The sequence below is a fragment of the Zonotrichia albicollis genome, chromosome 4 (assembly GCF_047830755.1).
Source record: "Zonotrichia albicollis isolate bZonAlb1 chromosome 4, bZonAlb1.hap1, whole genome shotgun sequence".
Classification (NCBI taxonomy): Eukaryota; Metazoa; Chordata; class Aves; order Passeriformes; family Passerellidae; genus Zonotrichia; species Zonotrichia albicollis.
In genome coordinates, this window is record NC_133822.1 from 41,857,188 (window position 1) to 41,881,794 (window position 24,607).

General features: G+C 43.1%; 1 protein-coding gene and 1 long non-coding RNA gene across 2 annotated transcripts in view; both read left to right on the plus strand.

The window, feature by feature from the left end:
* Positions 1 to 217: 217 nt before the first annotated feature.
* DUSP6 (dual specificity phosphatase 6) lies at positions 218 to 5,132 on the plus strand. The gene is made up of 3 exons (XM_005480666.4): positions 218 to 1,215; positions 1,779 to 2,216; positions 3,625 to 5,132. Exons 1-3 carry the CDS (start codon positions 813 to 815, stop codon positions 3,930 to 3,932), a joined length of 1,149 nt encoding a protein of 382 aa, XP_005480723.1. The 5' UTR covers positions 218 to 812; the 3' UTR covers positions 3,933 to 5,132.
* Positions 5,133 to 6,210: 1,078 nt separating this feature from the next.
* Positions 6,211 to 24,607, plus strand: part of LOC113459999 (uncharacterized) — a 33,241-nt gene continuing 14,844 nt past the window's right edge. The window contains exon 1 of the long non-coding RNA XR_003381626.2: positions 6,211 to 7,520. This is a non-coding gene — a long non-coding RNA (uncharacterized LOC113459999). The remainder of the gene's footprint in view (positions 7,521 to 24,607) is intronic.

A 24,607-nucleotide genomic window follows, 5' to 3' on the forward strand; every position in this document is an offset into this window, starting at 1 on the left:
CCGCGGCTGGTGCCGGCGGAGGGAAGGGGGGGAGCGCCGGGCCGCGCCCCCTCACCTGCCCCCGCCGCCCCCGCCCGCCGCGCCGCGGCTGCCGCTTGTTTGCACTCGGCTTATCCGGAGCGGAAATTCCTTTCCGTTTTTGTGAATGACAAACTCATTAACGATTCATCAACACAACCTGTTCCAGCCGGCCCGTCGCCGCGGCAACAGCCCCTTCCGCGCGCCCCCATTGGCTGCGGCGGAGAATGTATCCATTGAGCGGAGCCGCGCCGCTGCCCATTGAGGAGCCGCCGGCTGCCGGGGCCGCGGCCTAGGGGCGCTGCGGGCGTCCCGGGGGCAGCACAGCCCAGCCAAAGAGGGGAACGCGAGGCAAGGGGCACCGCCGCCGCCGCCACCGCCGCAGCAGCGCTTCCATGCTGAGCCGGGAAGCCCCGCTCGGCGGCGCGTTAATTGGATTTCATTCACTCGCGGCGGAGGAAAAGCCCAAGGGCTCGGGCTGCAGCGGCGATTAGGCAGGTTCATTCAGGGATTCATTGACAGAAAAAAGAGGAGACGGGGCAGGCTGGCTTCGCGCACGCAGGCACACACACACACGCACACACGCCGGGGCTGCTTCTCCCTCCCCGTGACTGCACCGCCGCCCGGCGCGGGGGAAGCGGCGCGGGGGGAGCTGCGTGATTCATTTTCCTGGGGCGGAGGGAGATAAGTTGTGCGGAGTTAGAGGGGTGCAGCCCGCCCGCCCAGCCAGCCGCATGCCTCTGTGAGAGAGAGGGGCGCTTCCAGAGCACGCTCCGCTCCCCCCGTCCTTCCTCATGCTAGATACGTTCAGACCCGTCCCTTTCGCGTCGGAAATGGCGATTAGTAAATCCGTGGCGTGGCTGAACGAGCAGCTGGAGATGGGCAACGACCGGCTACTGCTGATGGACTGTCGGCCGCAGGAGTTGTACGAGTCGTCCCACATCGAGTCGGCCATCAATGTGGCCATCCCCGGCATCATGCTGCGGCGCCTGCAGAAGGGCAACCTGCCCCTGCGCTCCCTCGTCGCCAGCAGCGAGGAGGACCGGGAGCGCTTCGCCCGCCGGTGCGGCACCGACACCGTAGTGCTGTACGACGAGCACAGCCGCGACTGGAACGAGAACACGGGCGGCGAGTCCGTGCTGGGGCTGCTCCTCAAGCGCCTCAAAGATGAAGGCTGCAAGGCATTTTATCTGGAAGGTGAGAAGGGCCGCCAAGGGTTGGGGGAGAGATCTCTGCCCGGGTAAGAGGGAGGGGGGACGCGGTCTGCAGCGTTCCCCGGGCGCTGGGGATTGATTGATGCGCCAGCAGAGCACCGAACTGGGAAAGGGGCTTTTCCCCCTGCTCCGGACCTCTCCCCCCCTCCCGTCCCCCCATCCTTGTTCTCGCATTGTTTAAAGAAACCTTGCTGTCTGAAATCACTATGGCAGCGTGGGGAGGACAGGGCTAAAGGGGATTCCGGCATGAGCCTGGCAGAAGGAATTGCCGCCGAGATACCTCTCCAGCGGTCCCCGCAGGGCAAAGCGGTACAGAGCTTTAATCTTGGATGTGCTGAGCACTCCACCGCAGCGGACGATTTTCTTAACCCTTCCTTTAAGTTAGTCTGGCTGCGTGGAGAGTGTGACATGCTTTTTCTTCTTTTTCCCGGAGCTCGAGAGGGTGCAAAGCAGACGCTCCTTTGCAGGCAGGGCTGTACCAGGGAAGTAAGTCACCGTGCCATCTTATATCAGGTTGCATTTTCTCCTCTTTGCTTTTCTCTCCAGGTGGTTTTAGCAAGTTCCAGGCCGAGTTCGCCTTGCACTGTGAAACTAACCTAGACAGTTCGTGTAGCAGCAGCTCTCCTCCTTTGCCAGTCCTGGGCTTGGGAGGCCTCCGAATCAGCTCCGATTCATCATCCGACATTGAATCTGACATTGACAGAGACCCCAATAGTGCCACCGACTCCGATGGCAGCCCTCTTTCCAACAACCAGCCTTCTTTTCCGGTGGAGATTTTACCCTACCTCTACTTAGGCTGTGCCAAGGACTCCACTAATTTGGATGTTTTAGAAGAGTTCGGCATTAAATACATCTTGAATGTTACCCCTAACCTGCCTAATCTCTTCGAAAACGCCGGTGAATTCAAGTACAAACAGATCCCGATCTCTGACCACTGGAGCCAAAATCTGTCTCAGTTCTTTCCTGAGGCCATCTCATTTATAGGTAAGACCCGGTTACTTGCTAACATCTACATGTCAAGAGGCAGAATTCGTTATATCTTGCAGAATTCGTGAATTTCGGGCGAGAAGCGGTAGCAGCATTTATGGCCGTCTCTGGAGCATGCCCCGTTCTCTGATTTTAAAGCCGGCTTAAGTTGAGGGGCTGTCGGGGACTGTTTGGGGGGGTTATTGAGGAGTCCCCGTGAATTGTAAGCGACCTTTGCAGGGTTGCACAGGCATACCTAATTTGTCTGGCTGCGGAATTCCTCCTTGAGTCATTTGTGTTGGAGCTGGGGACTGAGCCCTGAGCATGTTGGGGGCTCTTAAACCATTTCGTGGCGGGTGGGGGGCAGATGAGTCTGGGGTCGATAGCTTATTTGATCGTTCTCTTTGTTGATGTTGGTTTTGGGGTTGTTTGCTTTTGGGTTTTTGGGCTTTTTTTTCCTTTTTCCTTGAGGTTACTGAAGAGCAGTATAATAAAAAGAAACGATCTGGGAATCTAACTTTAGCTTTTACATGCAAGTTATGAATAAGCGGTATTCCTGGCAAATATATTGCCAGAGTTTAATTTAAATCTCGTGGTAATAATGATATACCTCTCGGGCTCGGTGCCTCTGTCAGCCAGCCCTCAGATGGAAATCTGTACCCTTGGGCCCAAAGAGTTCTGGTGAAAATCTGCACTCTCCTTCGTTTTGGGGAGGACTCAAATTGCCCCATCGGGGTGCGGTGGGGTGGGCATTGCATTATCTGTTGAGAAGCTGTGCTGTAATCCGGTTGAATGATACCGGTAATAGTGGAGAATGTAGGTAATCTGAGCCTAGCAGGAAGAAATGTGGGCTAGAAGCCACAAAGAAACTAATCTCCAGGCATTGTAATGCATTTCCTATTACAAAGGAACCCATTTTCAACCAATGTTGACATCCTGTTCCTCCTAATGGGCTGTCCCCTGTGACTTCCCTCATTCTTTTAAAATGCCTGAATACCTCCATTGTTAGCTGCACAACAGTTGGAGAATAATTTAATAGACCTTTGCAGTCTGCTGGTCTGTATAAAGCCTTTCAGTGACATATTGCAGGATTTCCATGCTGGGGCAAGGGGACTGTAAGAATGTAAAGGCAAATCTCCAGGCAAAAAGCCTGTCTTTTAAACCTGGCCTTTAAAACAGTGTCATGCAGCGTGTCCTGCTCCCTTTGTCTCATTCTTAGTTTTCTCAGCTCTTGGACTTGGGTAGTAGGGGGAGTGGATTCCTCTCGTGTCCTGGTTTTAAGCCGCTAAAGTTAACTCTTGAGTTGCACTGCTGTCCACTGGGATCAGAACTGTACTTTCTTCCTACTTGATACTAATCTCATTTGTGTTGAGAGATCAGTTACCAACCCTCTGTCTTACGTGTCCTTCTCTGCCTCTTTGTACAGATGAAGCACGGGGGAAGAACTGCGGCGTCCTGGTGCATTGCCTAGCAGGGATCAGCCGCTCGGTCACAGTGACGGTGGCCTACCTCATGCAGAAGCTGAACTTGTCCATGAATGATGCCTATGATATTGTCAAGATGAAGAAGTCCAACATTTCACCCAACTTCAACTTCATGGGTCAGCTGCTAGACTTTGAGCGGACTCTGGGACTGAGCAGCCCCTGTGACAACCGAGTGCCGAACCAGCAGCTGTACTTCACCACCCCTTCCAACCAGAACGTCTTCCAGGTGGATTCCTTGCAGTCCACGTGAGCTCCCACCACCTCCCTTCTCCTGTCCATTTCATGGGATCACTCCTCAATGGTTTCTCTTTGGCAGTGATAAAGAAATGCAGCTTTCTCTTTTTCTGGCCTCTGCTGTTAACAGGCAGCTGCCAGCGCAGGCAACGAAAGGTTACCCAGTGTGGCATCGGCTCTTGCGAAGGGAGGGGACGCGGGGCAGCGCCGCGGTGCCCCCGGGCAGCAGGTGGGCACCGTGTCCATCCCTGCTTGGGCAGCAGCCGGTCCGAGGACTTGCCGTGTGCTGAGGTGAGGCTGGACAGGCTGGGCACGTGTTCTCTAGGGCTGGGACTGTCCTCCTGCCCTCTGCTCTCAGATCTGTGACACACATCTCTGTCTTCAGTGAAGACTGGTTATTTTTGTTTGTTTGTTTGTTTTAATTTAGAGGAGCCAAAGAAAGAGATTTCAGCTTAGTGAATTTGGAGTACTTGTTTGCTAGGAGCTTGGTAGTATTTTACTTGATCAATGTAAATATTTAACCTTAAATTTATTTGCTTTTTTTTTTTTCTTAATTCACATGTACTCAAGAAATCAATCCAAGGGACACCTGTGTTTTTGTTCTTTTCATAAATTTTGCTCTGTTTGTTTGTTTTAATTGCAAAGAATATATTTGCAGCATGCTGAATTTCATTGAAGCAAGCTTTCCATGAGGGAGAAATGGCAATGGTAAGAAGTTTGCAGATCAGGTTTTGTGAGGAAGTAGAGTCTCTTCTTTCATATATCTTTATTTTCCTTGTGGTGATTTTTTTTCCACATGCTTTTGATGTAGGTTCCATATGATATATATATATATATACACACATATATATATATTTAAATTAAATTAATTTTTTGCCTTACCTTTTGTAAATAGATCTGGGAGGAGGTTTGTCTTTGAATGCGAAAGATTTTTGATGACTTTTTAAAACTTTCAGATGTGCTAAACAGTGCATTACCTCTGTACAAATTCTTCAGGGAGCTTCACCTCAAATGCAATATTTTGCGTCTTTTTTTTGTATAAAACTGGAAGTATGTGCGAGCATTTGTACCTGTGTGTACGCACAGTGAACCTGCACATGGTTGCCAATAAGGGAGAGTCTAATCTACAGTGTAAAAGTTTTAAGATGGAATTTATTATAAGAATGTAAAACCCTAAATTATTAATAAATAAATAACTATTTTTGGTTATGGAGAAGCTGGCTGGTTTGTTCCCCCTTTCCCCTCTGTGTAGTTGTGGTTAATTGCACATACCCATATGGTTATGTTTAAAGGCAATAATTGCTCTCAACGGCTTTTGTGCATCCCCCTAAGACAATAAAACCTTGATTTCCCCTTTGGTCCAGTGGTGCCTAAATGAATAAACAGTGAATGTGCTAGATTCTCATCTTGCTTTGGTGAAGAGAATGCTTTTGAAGGCCTGTAGGTTAATTACAAAATACTCCAGCATCTCTTTGCTGTACTAGGGATGCACCTGACTCTGGGCCATAATTTTTTTTCCTCATTATTGCTTAGAGTAAGGAGGTGTTGTTTTCTGGCTTTGTTTATGAATTCTGGTCACTCTTATTACAGATGCCAGGAGATGGGTTCATGCTCTGCTTAGCTGTCTGGCAGGAACTCATTTCACAGAGATTCATCAACAGTCTGCAGCCTGTAAATGATTTTTCTGCTGCCATTCAGCCACCTTGCAACTTAATGAAGGCAAGGAGGAAAAGTCTATATATACCCTTAGTCACCTCATTTCCTCTTTGGACCCTTCGAGCAGTTCTGTCTCTGCAGAAGGAAAAAGGGGGATTACAGCAATTGCAAAACTTCCTGCTGCAACTTATATTCATTAACATCCTTCCTGATGATAACTGGCCCAAGGCAGGGTGGTGCCAAAATCTGTGTGCAGCACCACAGCGAGGGGCTGGGGCTGTCGGCTGAGGTACTGCAGAACTCCTGGCAGCCAAAGCACATTTGAAGTAATTTTAGAAACTGCAAGTGTGTGAAATGAAATGCAAACAAAACATGGGAAAAAAGTGAGTCAGTGTCTCATGCAGTGGCCTAGATTGAGTGCATAAACTGTGAAAGTAGAAGTGGGTTGCAGTTAAACTTGGCTTGTGCTAATCCAGTTTTGAACGGTTTCCGCTCTTGGCATTCCCTATGCTGTTCTGTTCAAAGTGGAGATTTGCAAGCAGCTCTAGCAATTTCCTGTCCAGCTGCAGCTCAAGTGACTCCCTTGTTTGGTTTTTTTGGTGTTTTTTTTTTTTTTTTTAATATGGTCTGAGGATAATTTTAGCCAGTTTCCTCTTTGTGGATTATTAATCTGCTTTCCTTGTAGAACCTACATAGCTGCGTCCCTACTGTTCTGCTGAAGTTAACAGATGGCCTCCCCGCCACTTCCTCTCGTTTCGCTATGGGTTTGTTGTCAGGCCACTTCTGAAATTAATAGTGTTTTCTGGCCGGCTGCCACAGGCCATTACCACAAAGGGGAAGTAACACATCTGAATAGCAGGAAGCCAGGCAGGGTCACAGCGTGAACTGAACCTGTTGAGTGCAATCAGACCTCTCCCGTTAGGCAAGTGTAGGGCTCCTCTTCCCTCCCCGCTTTGAGCACGCCTTGCACAGGGAAAGGGCTGGCACCAAATGCCTCAGCTGTTTGCACCGGGCAAATGCTTCCGCTGAAGGAGCTGCCAGTGTTAGCTGTGGCTGCGTGGCCCTTGAGGTGAGGAGGTAAAGATCGGTATGTGGCTGTGCAGCACAGGGGAGGAGAGCTTTGGCTTTTTCTGCAAACTGCTTTGAAAAGTTAATGCTCACAAGGGCTTCCTGCTTCCTTCCTGCTGCACAGAATGACTAACACCAAATGGGTACTTCTGCAATTCATCATTTTTTGCGACAAGCAAGCACAGAGGAGCTTTGCTCACACACACACACACACAGAGCAGTCAGGCTGAAAACTTGTTCCAGATTTTTCCTTGAGTGAGGCCCAAAGCAGGGCTGTTTCAGACCCTTGGCTGAACTTGAACCAGACTGTGTGACAGCAACTTTGGTCACAGGCAACCCCAAATTACAAGTGGAGCCAACCCAAAACCTGGTTCAATGACTGATTTTGCTGGGAGTGTTGGCAATCATAGGCTGGCTTGAATTACAAGGGGTTAGGAAGAAAAGTGATGAGAGCTCTAACCCACAATATTCACCCTTGCAACAGAGGTTCCCAAAAAACTCTGTCCGAGCATGGTGCAGGGAATGGCTCATCGTACATCAGCACTTGCAGCTTTTCTCAGCCTGGGTTCTGCTTCTGCAGTGCGTGTCCTGGTTACTCCATCTATCCCCTCCCCAGCACTTGTTTCAAAATAATTCACTTCCTCTGTCCCCTGTTTCGTTTCAGTCCTTGCTGGGATGGGGCAGAGGTCTCAGACTTCTGAGGGGTTTGGCAGCTATTACAGCTCCTCAGCTGGTAAAGTAATTTGTGACGGGAAGAATAAATCCTTTGTGCCTGTAGGGACAGGCCTGGTGTGTAGAGGAGGAAAGAGGAGAAATGTCTGCCCTTTGCAGCTAACAAAATCACAGCCTGCCTCTTCATATTATAACGTAGTAACGTGAGGTAAGAAAATGCTTCAAAACTGTGGAGATTCTAGGAAGGAAAACTGTTCTCTTAGGAATGATCAGAGCTTTCTCACATGACCCATCTACCTTTAATACGAAGGATGAAATTGTGTCCTGTGGCACCCTGTCCTATTTGCTCTGGTAAGGTCAAGGTTTCCATTTGTGTTTGTGTACACTTTGCTTTTCATTTTCTATGCAACAGCAACATGTAACATTGTGTTGGTTCCCCTTCGTGCATTTCCTCTTTCCCATTCACACCCTTTCACACTGCTTTATGCCTCCTTTGAAAAAGTCTTAACTCTCTCTGTGTTTTGCTGTAGTAGCCATAATTTTCCCCATATTCCTTCTTGTGTTTTTTTTTTTTTTTTAATGCTGCTCTTTCTCCTATGCCTTCTAATTTTCTACAGGTCTTTTTCTAAGCTTTGTAGTTCCAACTTTTCCTTTGTATTCTTACCCTCTCTTTCTCTGTTATTCTCTCACTGTTTTCCTCATATTTCCTGTATCAGCTCATCTTTCTGCCAGCTTTAAGCCAGCCTGCTCCTCTTTGTTTTCACAGTGAAAAACAAAATGAGTCTCATGGACTCAGTCAGTTATAGTGAGCTATAAGAAAGGTGTACTTTAGAGGAAAAAGTAAGAAAACACTACTTCTGTCCTCTTGCCACTTCCTAGCAGATGACATTAGTTCTCATCTCTGTGCCCTGTCTCTGTGTAGATTTGGCCCCACGTGGCTTCCCTGGGTTCTCTCTGTAGCTGCTGTTAACAGAGAAGGCAGGCATGAGGAAGCAGCATTTCCTTTGGGCCTATCCAATGTCAGAGGGCACCGACTTGCCATTTGAAGAGAGGGGAGTGGTGAGGAAAGTGGGGAAGACAGAAAATGTGTCCAACAAAGGCAGCTCTGCCATCAAAACTGAAGCCAGGTTTAATAATTGTGTCTGGATAACATTTCTTCAGCTTCTCTGAAAAGCTTATCCAAAAATTTTTCCCTGTTGAGAAGCATGATGACACTTTATTCAGAGCTCCAGGAAAAACAATTGTATATGAACGTTTAAACAAAGCTACAGCTTAAGCCCTCTCTCCATGCTGCTATAAATCACTGAAAGCTTTGCCTGAGTGAAGACGGTGGAACAAATTGCTGAGCTCAATTCTGTGCCCCCCTAGACCCTGGGTGTGCGTGCTCAGCATTGCTCAGTTACCCCAGGAGCACAAGCATGGGGCCAGCCCCCTCCAGTGTGCAGCAGCACGTATGGGACACTCTGGGACTTCGGTGAGATGCTGCATCCAGGAAAGGTCTCTGAGTTTGCTCCAAACACCTCATAGCCAAAAGGAAATAAGGGCTACCCATCAGTGGTTTTTCATGGTGTGTGATGACTTGGGTTATACAAACTCTGCCCTTTCCTGCCCCTGCAACAGCCAGAAATGGAGTGTAACATCATACATCTCCTTTTTTCATTGCCAAATTTGAGAGAGAAGCATGTGCTGGAACTTAGCAGATATTACAGACAGAAGGCTGGTATGGGAGCTGCCTTCTTTTGAGCGAAGTGCTTGTCTCTGTAAGGAAAGGAAAAAACCCTGTTAGATGCTTTCTGTTGTTTGTTATCGTAGGGATCTGCAAGTGCTGAGGGAATTTTGCAGTGCTCGCAGCCATAGCTTTTCCTCATAAGGCAATGATGAAGGATGTTGACTTACCACAAACACAAGGAGATGATTATCAGATGGAAAAGGGGGGTATGGTATCTGCCTAAGAAATACTTCTTAATGACAGATGTTGCATTCAGGACTATATTTGAGAGATGCAACAGAAATTGCTCCCTGCTCTCCTTCACAGCTGCGATCCCCAGGACACAGGATGTGCAGGAAAATGCTGGCACTCTCCAGTCCCTACACTGTTCTAGCACTGTAGATACCAGCACACAAAATGATGCTACATGGGAGGTCTGTTTACCATAATGTGGAAACCATTGTGAAGCACTTTGCTCATTTTGCCAGGGACACAAGTGTCTTGCAGAGTTGTCCCAAGGTCTTCCATCTTCCCAAAAGTCCTTGCTTAACTTCCAGACTTTTATTTTAATGAATTTTCTGTTTAATTTTCTGTTTTTTCTGTTAAAATCATGCTTTGGGGCATTACAGAAAGCTGTTTTTTCATCTTTTTTTTCTTGCTGACCTCAACTCTGAAGGAAATGAATTCCCATCTGCAAATGAAGCCATCTGAAAAACGTTGCTGGCTGACAGTTCAAATAAGGTGAAAGTTCTTTATGGTTTGAAGGTGGCAGTGTTTGGGAAATGACATCCAACTAAAGTCAGACTGGAAGCACTAGTATTCAGTATTTGTGAAATCATGTTGGTTGTTTAGTAGGTACATTGGACAACCAAATGATATGAGTCAGTGTAACAGTGGAGACTACGGTTCCACAGACGGGTGTTCACAACACTTTTGAACCCCTTGAAGACATTATCTCTCTCTGTTTGGTGACCATTAAGGTTGTAAGTGGGATTCTAAGTTCCATTTTTCCCTGCATACAGTAATGTTATAGATATAGAGGTAGAAAGTCAAGATATCTCAATGTGGTGAGAGAGAACTTTTTTCCTTATTTATAAAAAAAGAGAATTTTAGTGTCTGAGGGACCTACTCGCATTAAAAAAATTAAATCATGACCACTGAGATTTCAACTATTGCTTGATTGATTAGGATTTCCTGTGTTATCAGTGGTCTGAATTGCATTTTCTGTGTCAGTATTTTGACCAAATGAATTTATTTGAGAGGTTTCTAGGCTAGCCTGGCTCTTTGTGAAGAAACATGGCACGGCACCTCTCATCTAGTCTGAAATTCAGCCCAGCACTGAGCTGATATTCTATTTAAGCATTAGGAACTGAGTACACTTGGGTTCTGCACAGGATGTTTTTGTTATAAATAAAGATTAAACGTGTCTGATTTCTTAAATACAAATCAGGTACAACAAATTAGGCTTTAACACACCTTTACAGTCCTTCACTTAAGTCTTTTGATTCAGTGAAATTTTGCAGGCTTCTGTATGTGAAGAAAATATCTTTTATATTTGCAAATTGCTCTCAGAGCAGAGAGTAGAAAATGCCTATTATTCATGTGCACCAATTCTTCTTGAAAGAAACTTCTCAGAGGTTTACAGCTTTGCTAGACCTTGTTTGGACTTGAATATAAATGCCTCAGGCTAGTCTAAAAAGATGAAAAGAAATTAATATCCCTCTGAATATGTCATCCTAAAAGACTTGGCCCTTCTTTTCTGAAGAAAATCCCTTGTTTTTTGTCTATGTAACAAAATCTGTTACTGTTTCCTTGAACATCCTCAGCTTTCTGTGCCTGAAGGAAGGAACTCTAAATCTGTCAGGGTGTGTTTTGAGATGTGCCTGGTGCTGCTCCCTTGAATAGCTCCTCTTGCCCAAGATTTGAGCTGTTGGAAGACAGTGGATTGAACATGCCAAGAAACTGAATCTTCATGAGCAACTTTCTTTATAAGTCCGCAGTGATAAAGTTTAGCTGAGCCTGCCCTTGGTGCTGGGTTGCCAGGCCTGCCAAGCAGGACAGCATAGCACACTCTGAGGAGGGATGGGATTTGTGTCTGTGAGGTGCAGGATTGTGCAGTAAGTCTGCCCCAAAATTGGTAGGTTTGATTTGAGATATGTACTGTACTTGTGTACCAATCACATCTGCCTCCAGCATTCCTGCACTGTGCAGTATAAATACTCCTTACATCCCTGTTTTCCCTGAACAAAATATTAATGGGGCCAGTCAACTAAGAACAATTCTGGTGTTAGGCAGAGAAGAAAACACATATCAACTGACAGAAAGCAGAGCACCTTGGTGATGTTGCTGGAAAGGCAAGAGATGAGAAAATGTAGTTGTTTCTGGGGCTCATTGTCAGTTAAATTTTGTATGTGTTGAAGTGTCTCAAGTGGCAGCTAGGTCTATACATTCTTCTGTAAAATTCAAATTGCTTGACACTACAACCTTAATAATATTCTTTTTATGGTGTTTTTGTTTTATGCCAGCAATAATATTTCAACTTCTCTGTTGAGATGTAAATGAATGGCATTCCTATGGCTTTACATAACAGTAGCAGAGATCACACTCAAGAGGTGTTTGTTATTACAGTATTAAGGTTTTAAAATACTCTGCCAATTATGGTGAAATAAAATTAACAGGTTTCCTTTTTTGTTTCCTTTTTTTTTTTTTTGTAGGTATGTGTGTTTCAAAGTGTATGTAATCTTCATTTGGCAGGGATTTAATCAATCTGCTATCTTATACAGTGCCTTGGCTAATATAAACTGGTTATAGCTATGGGATATTATTGTGATGTTAATAATAAACATAATAGTTATCTGAGGTCAAAAGAAAATTTCCTTTTCCCCTCAGTCCTGCACAGCCAGGTGCAGTGTGCAAGTTGACTTATACAAAGGGCATGTTGCTATATTCCATAATTACTGGTCTACATCCTTGGATGGCTGGGTCTTACAGCAGACTTGAGTGAGCTAATCCTGGTTAACAAAGTTACTCAAGTGTTTAACCATTGGCAAAATCAAATGCTGGGGCATGTGAAAACACACTGCACACCATTGGCTGCATAATAATTGATAATATCCACTAATGATTGAAGAAGCTGGGGATTCTTGGGCAGGTGAATTTCTCACATTATTAGAGATTTCTGAATTAACTGAAGAGGTAAATGCTCTTTTGCTCTGGCTCATTATAAGGCAAGAAGCAGCAGGTTTTTTGGGAGGTGCAGAGCCCTCACAATCTTGTGAGTTGGTTCCACAGAGGAGAATCGAACAGGGAACTGGGGCAATGGAATCCTGTATCATGAGCCACTTAAAAGACCATTCTACACTTTTGCTTTTGAGAGCGTCACAGACAGGACTCATGGTTCATGAGTTGCTGCACTATAAATGGAGTTCCTGAAATAAAGCTGAAGTAATGCAGCAATGAATCAGGCGCAGGAGCTGTGCATGTGAGTGCCATTACTTTAGAGAAAAAAAGAAAAATTGACTTTCTAATGTATTCCTGTAAATATGCGTTACTGTTAGTCAAGAAACATAGAAATGAACCTGTATTATTTCAAAGTGAATGTCAGATAATTCTGTTCCTTGCACCTTCTACCTACAGTGAGGCCGAAGATTGATTCATTCTCTGGAAAAGCTTCTGGTTCTTTTGGTGTCTTGTGTGTCTACCTAGAAGTCTCAATTTTTGTCAGGCAAATCTTTAAAGTGTTGATAATCACAGACCTGGATAAAGACAATGGGTTTGTTTCTTTCAGGCTCAGTACCAGAGAATTTAATAAATGCTCTTTCATACAGCAATGGTAGGAAGCAGATGTGGGTTATGGCCCAAGGCAAGGAGTGCATGACACAAAGCTTGAGCAGTACTAAAATACTTGGTCTGTGCATGCAAAAACAAGAGTATGATGGGCAAGCTGTTGTTTGTACAGAAAAGGAAAAAGTCACCAGCCTAGAAGGGAAAGAGTCATGGTCATCACACTGAGATGGAGCAGACAGTCAGGGTGGAGTGCACAGTCTGAGGCTAGGCCAAGCAATCAGATGACCAGCTGCCTCTGAAAAGACAGTCTATTTGCTTTCTCCTTTTTGTTTTCACTTATGTACTCTTGTTTCTTCTTTTCCTTTAAGCACTTGCTTGTCTGCAAAGCTCTGTGAAATATATCAATATTTCTTCTGGTGATCTGGCCCTGGCACAGCAAACCATGAGGTCAGAAAAGCATCAGACACAGAGCAATGTCAGGAAGAGGAGGATGCAGTTAATGGCAATAATGGATAGAACTGAATTGTTTGGCATTCATTTGAGCTGTGATTGGCTTAGCTACAAAACCCAACCATGGCCTCAATGTCTGAGCATAGAATTGGAAGAGACTGGGGGTGTGTGTGGAAGGAAAGTGCTTCATGATGTCTGCTTCTGTTGGGTTCATGGAAAAGATCTTTTAGAATTAAAAAGGAATGGTACCAGAGTGCGCACCTGACTCACACACTTGATTTCTTTCCTAAAGGAAAGAAGCCAGGAAGATTCCCAAACCAGCTTGCCAGCTATCCAACAGGGTAACATCCATGTGCAAATCTACAAGTTCCTCACAGAAGGTTGCCAGGTTTTTATTCTGCAGTATCATTTTCTGTCTACTTTTACTTCCCATTTTGAACATAATTTTGTGAAACAGCCACAATGTTCCTATATATCTTATCCTAAAACAAAAAGCTGTCCTAATGGAAGCACTATTACGTGGTATTTTGATGGGCAGCTTTCAATAGTGGCCACAAAACTTCATTTCACAGAGTTGAAACAGAAAACAGTGTGGATGGAGGTATTTGCATTAGGAAACCCACTTGCACTTTAGTCTGAGAAATATCCAGCTAAAGACCAATTTTTTATATTTGCACAAATGCAGGATTGCTTCATGGTACAGCTACACTGATTAGTTTAATCTGTGAAGCTTTTAAACCAGACAACATTTAACTAGTTTTGGTACTGTTGCTAGTGCAGCAGAGAATAATTATTTTTAACCTGAAACTTGAAGAGATATATTCCAATGCCTCTTGTTCTGCTCATGTGCTATGTTTTAGAAAAAAAGTCAGGCTTCACTTTGGTGCATTTTAGCACTGATGTGCCATCTATCTGGGGTAATTCACGTGGCCATAATTAACATAAAAATGCACTTGTCATTTTCTGTCTCCAGAAAGTAGAAGAATGCTTCAAAGAAAAAAAGCTTTGTGCCATGATTAGTCATTACCACTAATTTATTTTGTTCTGATATAAGTAAAGGAAAATACATGCAAAACCTGTACATTGTGAAAGAAAGCTAATGTTGATGAGCCTGTGTCTTATAACTCATGTACGGAGAAAGTTTGTATTTTCATGAAGGTAATGGCAACTTGGTGTTTCTAAGACCCCTGGAAAATGCCAATAAAATGGGCACCAAGCAACACTGGCTATTGCTTTTTTCCTGGAGAGGCTGGAAATTCTCCTTCTGCCCACCGCTCAGGGGAGAGCTCTAGAATGCCACCTCCTTGGGAGCAAAATGTGGGGCTGGAGATGTCTCTCCCCATGTATTGAAGTGTCCCACCTCAGAGATGAGGATTATTTTTGCTACCACTGGTCTTCTGCAAAACACTTTTTCTTCCCATGATGGTAGCTGTACCAGTTGCTCTGGGAGCCTTCAGGTTTGAAGTAGTCCCACAAGAGAATTCTTCTGATAGCTCTGCTTGGAAGCAAAAAGCAGCGTCCATTTTCCTGTCTTTGGCTTAATCCAGCTGGCAATTGCAACACCATTAAATAAATCTTGCCCTGAGAATTGACCTGTAAGTTAATTCCACTGCTGTGGTAATTGCCATCACATTTCCAAAGATGCCCCTTGCCTGTGTCAGCTGAAGCATTTCCATCCATTTCCCAAAAGTTAGGGAGCTAGCAGTGGTGCTGTGACAGAGCCCAGCAGAACCTGGCATGGGAAATAGCTGGCTTCAACATTTCTGCCCTTCCACTCCCACACATGGACTGAAAATCCACCGGCAGCAGCAGGAAAGAGCCTCCTCACAGCACTGGGGGAGAGCAAAGTGCTTCTGGTCCTGCCGGAGCTGTCAGCTTTGATACTGGTGAGGGGACAGCCATGTATTTGTTACTCTTGACAGCAGTGTGTGGATTTAATTTTGGAATGACTCCATGTGGTGGAATGAGGGCTGTCCTGCTCTGTGATGAATTTCCAGGCAAAATCTGTGATTTTGAGTGTTTGAAGATTTTAAGTGGTTGGGCTTTAAGCCCTTGAAAAACTGGAGTCTCTCCCTGACCTATGTTATATACAAGTACCAGAGACATAAAATCTACCCTTGTACCCTATCCAGGGCACTTCATGGACACCACTCTCTTCTGGAGCATTTTCTCCTCATATGTGTGTGTCTGTGCTTGTTTATCCTTCCTATTGCCCAGCAAGTTCCATTTGTTCCCAGGACTCTTAAGTCAAAAGCAGAAACCTTTCAATTTCTAATGAATTTTTGCATGGGGCTTTTAGAGGGGAGAGAGAAGATATATAAGAAATATTAAATTTAATAATAAGAACTTATTCAATTTAGTAAATCAAATAGATTCAGGAAACAGGGTGGCCCAAGCACAATGCGACATAAAATAATAAAAGATATTTTACTTTGTCTTACTGAATAAAGAGACTACAAATAAATTCCCAAATGAAAGAAAGTCAGTAAATCCTTTATTTGCAATGTTTTCACCTTTTGAAAGAACTGCTCTAGCCTTCCCTTCACATTGTTCATTCAGCTAGTTTTCAGAGCAAATGCAGTCAATTCTGCATTATCTCAGTAGGGCAGTTTTAATTTTAACACTATCTGCCTGATCTCTCTTTGTCCAGTTAACATTTCCTTGACCTAGAGTTCAACCCTTTTCACAAAGTAACCTCCGGCTTTGATGGCAGTAATTCTACCTTAAACGGGTTTTGAATACACAACCTCCAGGCCAAAAGGAGAAGATTAGCAGACTTTACCCTAATTACTTGTTATTGTGTAGTTGTTAAAAAAGATTTTGGCTCCAGAAAATGAGGCTGTAGCCAGACAGAAGTTAGCCTGGGGTTCAAAAGTCTAGCAATCTTTGGCTCCACAGGCCTATAAAAGCCAAGTGTTGACTGAATGCAAACAGGCTGCGCGGCAGAGGCCCCTCGGCGTGGGTGACAGCAGGCCATTCGTCACCGGAGGCCTAGGAGCAGCCTCTCCAAGGCCTCCTCGCCAGCCTGCTATGGATGGCAGCCCCATCTGATCCTTCTGCCACTGGGAATGCCAGGCTGTGCATGGCTGCAGCGAGCAGAGCTTCCAGTGTACTCTCTGTTCTTGGGGCTTTTTGAAAGGATGAGCCGCGTTTGACGCATAGCCAGGGAAGGTACCCCCAGTGCTGCAGTTGGGTGCCTGCACTTCCTGACCTGCTGCGTCTCTGGTTCTGGCTTTAGGTCAGTGTAATGAGCACCCATCAACAATTAATGATGGTTGTGGCATGGGGGGAAGGATCCCCAGTGCCTTTAGTGAAGTGAGTAGCAGTCAGTCAGCTCCTCACATTCGAGCATTAAATGTCGTGGGAGGTCAAAAGGTTTTGCCAGGAATGCAAAGTTTGGAATATTTTTAATTAAGCTACATCCTTTGAAATTCTTTCAAGTCAATCTTCAAACAATTCAGGTCTTAAATTAACACCCTTTAAAAGCACATTCACCTCTGGTAAGTGCCTTCATGCAAGCTCTACTGGGTATCACAGAAAACAGTTAACTTAATTTTGAGTCATTAAACCTCTCCATTTATTATTGGGTTAATTCACTGTAGGATATATTAATATTCCTTTTTCCTGAATAGCCAAATTCCTTATCCTATGTAAAGTTGGTGCGTTTGTGTCTGAACGGGTTTACTATCTGAATTTACCAATGTCTTAAATATATGGGTTATGAGGAGAGTTTGGAATATGAGTGTTTTGATTAACCTAAAATATGCCTTCATCTTTGTTTGTATTCTATAATCTATTTTTATGAAATGCCTGTCTCTTAGAGAGTTACTGATTGGGGGATATTTTCATCATCCTATAAATAGAAGCTGCAGTTGACATACAAATAACTGTATTCAGTCACTAGAGTTTAAGGCCCTTTTGGAAAGTTTTACTCGCATGAAAAGCTACAACAGCTGGCTAAATCTCACAACAGACTACATAAACCAGCAAAATCATATTTGACCCAAACATTTAAAAGATGCTAAGTGCCATTAGAAAGTTGTGGCAGATTTGGTTTTCATTCTGGCTGTCATTTCCAGGTCTGTACACTTTCACTGTTATTTCTGTGACCAGCACATATGGGAATCAAAAGGCTGTCTGCTAACAAAGACCTTTGATCCCTGGATTAACTCTTCTAAGACTCTCCTTAAGCAACTAGGAAAATAAAATTATTACCTCATTATCTATTTTGAGAGAATATTTTAACTGGCCTCTGAGGAAAAAGGCTGGAGGGGCCACGCTAGTCTCCCGGGAGTAAGAGCTGGTGGTGAGGGGTGGCACCTATCAGTGTGAATAGTTCAAATTCCAGCTGTAAGCCTGGAAGCAAAGTCCTTGTGTTGAGAGCTCTGGCTTCTGCCCTGGCCTTCTCATGGGCCGTGACTGTGCTACCAGAGCAGCTGCCCCAAGGCTAATCTCTGACCCAGACCAGGTGGTGCAAGACAGCTCCTGTCCACATGGCTCAGAAGGAACTACTCTCTTTAGGCCACATTTGGGGTGCTGACCAGGTCTCTGCTGGCCCCATATTACTATGCAAGCTTATTATTAAGCAGTTGTGATGTACTAATTCAAAGCATGTATTGCCTGCTTATGCCATCCCAGGACAGTCTGTAGGGAATTTGAGGACACAAGGCCTATTGGACTAAGATCAGACAACTGTCATGGACTGAGGGAGTTAAACTTGCTGCAGTTCAAGTCCATTTTTTTCTGTCTGGAGTGGAGCCTGGAGCAAGCTATTCTGTTAACTGTGTCCAGACTTCCTCTCCAAGAAACTAGTAATTTTGCTTCAGAAGGGAGCCTGGAGGGAGTGGGCATACATGCAGCATGAATGATTAGTGGATCAGATGCTGGCAACAAACAGGGAGTGGAAGTATGTGACTCTTGAGACATCTGTTGATCTTTGACAGGAGTCTGTTTCAACTATGGCAAGGGTATAATTTATGCTTGAATGTAACCAGCATTCAGTACTTGATGCAGCCAACATTTCCTTAGTTTAAGCTCAGATACTCAGTTTTCAGCAGTGGAGCCACTCAGCAAGGCTCTTTATTGGAAGCTTAGCTGCATGTCCCTTTCATTTCGAGTATGGTTACTCCACAGGGGCAGCTACATCTGTTGTCAAATTTGGCCTAATCTGGAATGAAGATAGTAATGAATGTATAGTTTGGCTGTACTTTAAAGTCTGCGTTTTTGTTACTGTACTTTGAGTGAGTTCAGTTCTAAGTATGCCCCATATCCTGTTTCATGAAAAGCAGAACAAGGAAGCCCAGCTTCCTATGGAATTTCATCTGACCTTCCCGTGGTAATCACAGTTTCTGTCAAAAGTCTGTAAGACTTCCCCAGTTCCCTCATGTCTGCTACACATCCTTACATTAATCCATTTCCTCCATCTCCCTATTTTTTCTTCACCTCATTTCAGGCCCCTGTCCCTTAACTATGGGCTGAGGTAGCACAGTGCTGCAGATGCTGTGACCCAATTGCACACTGAGAAGAAAGCAGACACATGCAAGGTAATCATCCAGGCAGAAGGTCTTGGGGCTCTCATATTGAAACTTTTCTCTGGATCTCCATTCTCCAATTTGTATTAGTTGCTTTCCTCTACCCACTTGCTGGCTTTCACAAGACTTGTAGGAACTCGTATTTCATTGGAAATTCTCCCTTTTATCCCAACATGATTGTGAGCAGTTGTCAGATTTAAAAGCTACTAGGGTAGGAGGAAAATGACAAGCAAACTGAAATATAAATGGAAAGACAGGATGATAGAGAAGCTCAGGTTCCTCAGGAAATGAGGCTATAAGGAAGGTGATGGTGAAATCACCTTGGATCTCTACAGGCAGCTGGCAGATAACACAGGTGCCAAGAATGGCAAAGACACTTCTCAAAGTTCGTTTCTGCTCTGAGTTTTTCTCAAAAGTGTAGTGTGACCAAGGTGACATGGAAGTTCCTCTAAGTGTGATTTCTTTATGCCTTCTTATCAGGTTTGTGTATTCACAATGAATGACCCCATTGTCCAGGAGAAACTGATACTGTGACATCCCCAGTACCCATGGGCCCAGTTCAAACAGTTAAGCCAAGAGGCTTTTTGGGTAGCCAAAAGTTATCCACCACTTTAGCTCCACTTACACCTTCAATACTTAAGTCACCTGAGGTGAGTTAACTGATGATAATGCATATAAATAAAGCCATTTACATGCATGTGGTGAAGATTTGGTATCAGTTACATGTGTCTGTCTGAAGTCAGCAGGGTCCAAAATCTAACAAAGTGCATATCCAGAGGAACACCCTCCAGAGATCTTTTGTGTTTGCACTTTTTCTTTGGACAAAGCTGACAATTTATGCTTATTTTTTTATATTGGACATTACAGCTAATGCAATGCCTGGACCAAAATCTTTGTTTCTTCTTTAGGATTAAAACTTCTCTGGCACAAAATTCCTCTGAGGAGGTTAACTTAAAATCTTGATAGAAAGTCCTGTTGGTAGAAAAAATACTGTTGGTATGTCCTTACCTCTTTAACCTGAAATTTTCCTGGTGGTTGGAGTTATATGCTTGTGCTTCTTCACAGATATCTCATGGGAGAAAATGGCCTCAGAAGTCTCATCTGAGACCAGCAGTAGCCATTCTATGATCTAAGTTCCTCATGAGACTATCATGCTCATAAATATACTCTGGTATCATAAAGGCTTTCAGAAAAGAGTGTTGGCCTCTTTCTTCTGAAAATCTGGAGATATAGGCATCCAGCCTTTCTGTAATGGCTTACATTTCCTCTTTAGAAGATCTGGAGCATGTCTCAGCATTAGAGATTTTAAATCCCATCCACAAGAAGATCCTTCAGTTCTGTCAATGATGCCACTGTTTGGCAAGGGACCAGGATTGCAATGGCGTCATGATGGTCATTTTGCAAAGCTCTCCTATAAGGGACAGGCTGACTACTACAATAATTTCATTGTTTCTTAATAATTAACTTTAAATGACTGGCTCAGTAAGTGGGCTGTTTAGACTCCCTGTCAGAGGTGTGTAACTCTAGCAGCTGGTCCTGGACATTCAGAAGTCTTACAGACTCATGTCCCTAAAAGGAGCCTGAGTGCAACCTTATCCCATATTTCTAATAGGTGCTTAAGCCTGAACAAAGGACTTAAGCCAGAGCTTGGGAGATGGCAGAGAGTATCTCAATGGAAATACTTATTGGTGATTTCTTCAGGGCAAGTAGCAAAGCAGATAACTCAAAAACATAGGCAGATCATTCACTCTATAAATCAACACAGCCCAAATCAATTATCAGAAAGGAACATGAGGTCTATGAACAACAGCTCCTTGCCACAAAGAAGTTAAATTGTTGATAAAGATCTGAAACACATAGTGCCTAAGAGGTTTCCTTTTTTAAGCTCTCTTGCGTATTTGCCTGGGTCCTTTGCTATATGGTCCCTTTTACAACAGAAAGAGAATACTTTTTTTTGTACAACAGCACAAGCCTTTATTCAGAAAACCAAAATTAACAGGCTTCAGTGCCAAGAGTCCTTCTGTAGCTAGTCTCTTCTATGTTGTAGGAAGTACTGATGGCTTTTTGTTTGTCATTTCAGCTGCACAGGTGAGAAATTATACGGTGTACTTTCTATTCCAGGCATGAATCTCATTGGTATTTACATTCAGGAACCCCTGGTAGCCTCAGCTGAAGTTTTCTAGGATGAAAGTGAAGATTTATTCAATGGCTGAAATGCTATTCCAGGACTTGGGAGATCTTGCTTGTCATCTCTTCACAGTATTTATGACCTTTTTTTTCAGTAACTCATATAGTCTTTGGGTAAAACAAAGGTAATAATACTTCACACAACACTATGATGGCACATGACATAAAGGTCAGCTAAAGAGAAGACTGCTAATGAATGCAAAATGTATGAAAATTACTGCTGGTATCTGAATCCTTCCAACAACCTGTGAGATGTTTTGATTTTACAGGTAAACCACACAGAACCCCAGCAAAACAGTAGGTCTGAAGTATTGGTGATACCCAGAAGAGTTTATTGAAAAAATACCATTATCACTGCAGTTTCTACCTTTGTAAGCACTTTTCATATTCACAGAAAATAAAGAGGTTCATCTGTTAGCAGGAATAAATTGAGAGTATGAACTACTCTGCTCCTCTCATTTGAAAATACTTGTGTATCAGTCCATGTAATGGGCTATGTTCATGAAGGTAAATATGAAAAAAGAATTTGTTCCATCTGTTCAATGCAGTTCATTCTCTGTGGTGTTGCAGCAAACAAAAATATTCCAGCAAAAGTTACATTCATCCCACCTCTGGCTCACAGTCTGATTGCTAATCTGTTCTTGAACTTGCTATAACAAGTCATCAGCCTCAAGGGCTGATGGTAAAACTACAGATGGGCCCATGAATGACCCAGATTCCTCTAACTACTCATCAAAATCACTCCAGGAGATTTTAAGTGAAGGGAAGAGCGAAATCAATGTATATAAAACTTTAGCAAGGAAGTGCAAATTTCTGCTACCTCAGGTGGCCACATTATATTCTCTTCATTATAGACTCTTGAAGATCCACTGCAAAAGCATGGCTCCACACTTCTATGAAAAAGCTGTTCCAGATCATAATATTCTCATGGTTACAAAATTTTTCCTAATTTCTAGTCCATGTTCACCCATGGCTGGTTTGCCCTTGATCTTAATCATTCCGACATTGTCTAGCTCTAATACTTTTCTCTCTTTTCTCTGTTTAACCCCTGAGGTTCAGCAAACATGTTTCTTATTTTGTTAGAAAAGTTAAGTGCTTTCAGTTGTTTGTCACTACTTTGTTCACTATATTTCTATCAGCTTGCATTTAACTTTCTTGAACACAAAGCAGTCAGAACTATGTACAGATGAGATTTCACAAGTACAAAGACATTAATGGTTTCTTATCTCTCTTGGAAAAAAAGAATTATGGGGATTGCCTTCTTCAGAGTCATATCACATTGATGGATCATAATCGTCCTGTGAGCAACTGGTGCTCTCAGTTATTTCTCGGTCCCATTTATTTGCAAGTAGTGTGTTTAAGAAAATCTCATTAGTAATTGAAATACTTTGCAAAAATAATATTGAATTTTATGCCATTTCTAATACTCTCACCCTCAAAGTTTTCCAACTCGTCCTTTAAAAAGCCTGTTCCCTCACTGTAATGACAAATACATTCAAATAAGTATTGTCACTAGCTTTCAATAGCTCATTTCTATTTCTGTGCCAAACTCTCTGATGACAGTATTGAAGAAGATAGGCCCTTTTAGAAGGGCCTGACTGATCTTTTAGAAACTCCTTTGTTAGTCATCCTCTAGCCAGAAGTTCCTCTTTCAACACTACCCATTTTGTCTTTGTTGAATTAATAGTTTCCCGGTGACACTCCTCCAATAATTTTCCCACCTTTCATTCATCCTGAAAAAGTTATCAAGTAAAGATATCTGAGTAGACTGGCATGGTAAACATATGCTGTGCCTTATTTGACTTCTTCATTTTTCCCCACATAGCCTAACAATATTTCTTCAAAATACTATTTAGATACTATTGCTGATTCAACGAAAAACATGAGAAGTGGTGGTAGTTGGTTCTAGACAAAGGTGGATTATCCAGCTGTTGGAATATTTTTAACTTCCTATGATGGGAGGCAGTACAAAAAAATGAGACAACCTTTTCCCTGCACTGTCTTCCCCACATCTACTCTATTTGGGTGACTTTATGATCTATGTAAATGTCACCTTTAAAGGAAAGAACTCTCTTCAGGTATAATAATTAAACACTGCTCTAAAGATCTCAGAATATGATACTGTGCTTGCTTTCTGCTCTGATCCAGTGTGTCTCAGTGACACTTATTTTAGGTACTTATCATTAAGAATTTATTGGGTGTTATTTTCAAGAACCCTGATGGCATTGAATAAACAAGATATTTGTCTAGATGTTGGTGCTCACATTAGCACTCATAATGCATTCTATTGCACTGCCCAATGGGGCTATGAATTACAGGAAACAAATCTCCACTTTCTGGATGGCTTCAACAAAATAGTTGTAAAATCCATCCCAGAAGAACTTCACACATAACTAAACAATAATCTTCTAATTGATCTTTAGGGATCACCTTAGTTCCCACTGAAATTAGTGTAAAGGTCCTCATCTGTTTTGGTGAGTGTTGGATCACGCCCCAAATGAGAAAGGAGATTAGGTCAGAAATATTCATAGAATTGAATGGCAACTAAAACTAATTTAAAAATACCATTAGAAATGCTCATGCTAAAAACCACTGTGTATCCCACTTTGCTTTAGCAGTACTGTGTTTTGTCAAAATGATCTCATAATCTGGAGAGAAATTGGTTTAACTAAAGAAAAGTCTTGCTATGAAACTTCTAGTTTCCTTGTTTAGCAATTGCAAAGTAGATATTTTGAGGCTTATATGAGCAAAAATTAAACATAGCAAATATTATCCACTGGCTGAATGTTGTGTGTTAGTAAGGATGACAATTCTTTCTTCACCATCACACCAGGACCTTGGGCTGCTACAGTACAAATTAAGGTGCCAAATGTCTATGGCAGGAGTCTGCAATATGTTTAACTTCTGGGTCTTGTCACAAAGAGAGATTTGTACTGCTCACTCATCAGAAAGTTAAACAATCTAATCAGAAGTTTGTAGAGCTGTCCAGTTTGCCTAAGCCCACAGAAATTTAAAATAAACATTACGTATGTAGAAAGGAGCAGGAAGTAGAATATCCTTTAAAAGCCAGCTGTCTGTTTACTGCTCAGCTTGTAATGAAGCTATTTGTTTTTAACTTGGATGTTACTTGTATTCTCAACTACTCAGTATTGTAGATATGCGAAATAGTCATTAACATAAAGGTGGTGCTTTATGTCTTCAGTGTTTCTGTTTAGACACATCTCTATTTGTGGACGTTCTCTCCTTGAAATAATTGAGAAAAAATACCATAATAGGTCAGCTACTATAAAGTTTAGAAAGGCACAAAAATCAAGAACCTGTTGGTCTGAGTAGGTGAACCGGCAAAGACAAGTGTGTGATAATCAACAGAAAATGTAAATATTTGATTTCAGAGGAATCAAATTATGAAGATAATTTAAAGATTGTTATACCTTTTTTATTCTCCTTATAGATTATAAAAGTATCCCACATTGCAATCTCACTTGGATTTGGCACTTACACAAGACCATGCATGCCAGTGAAGTCCTACACCAGATATCCTTGTAGGATGTATTGCTTTGGGTGTATTTACCCTCAGTGTGTAACTCCTGACTCAGAGAGCTTGTTTTACAACTTTGCTGAGAACATACAGGG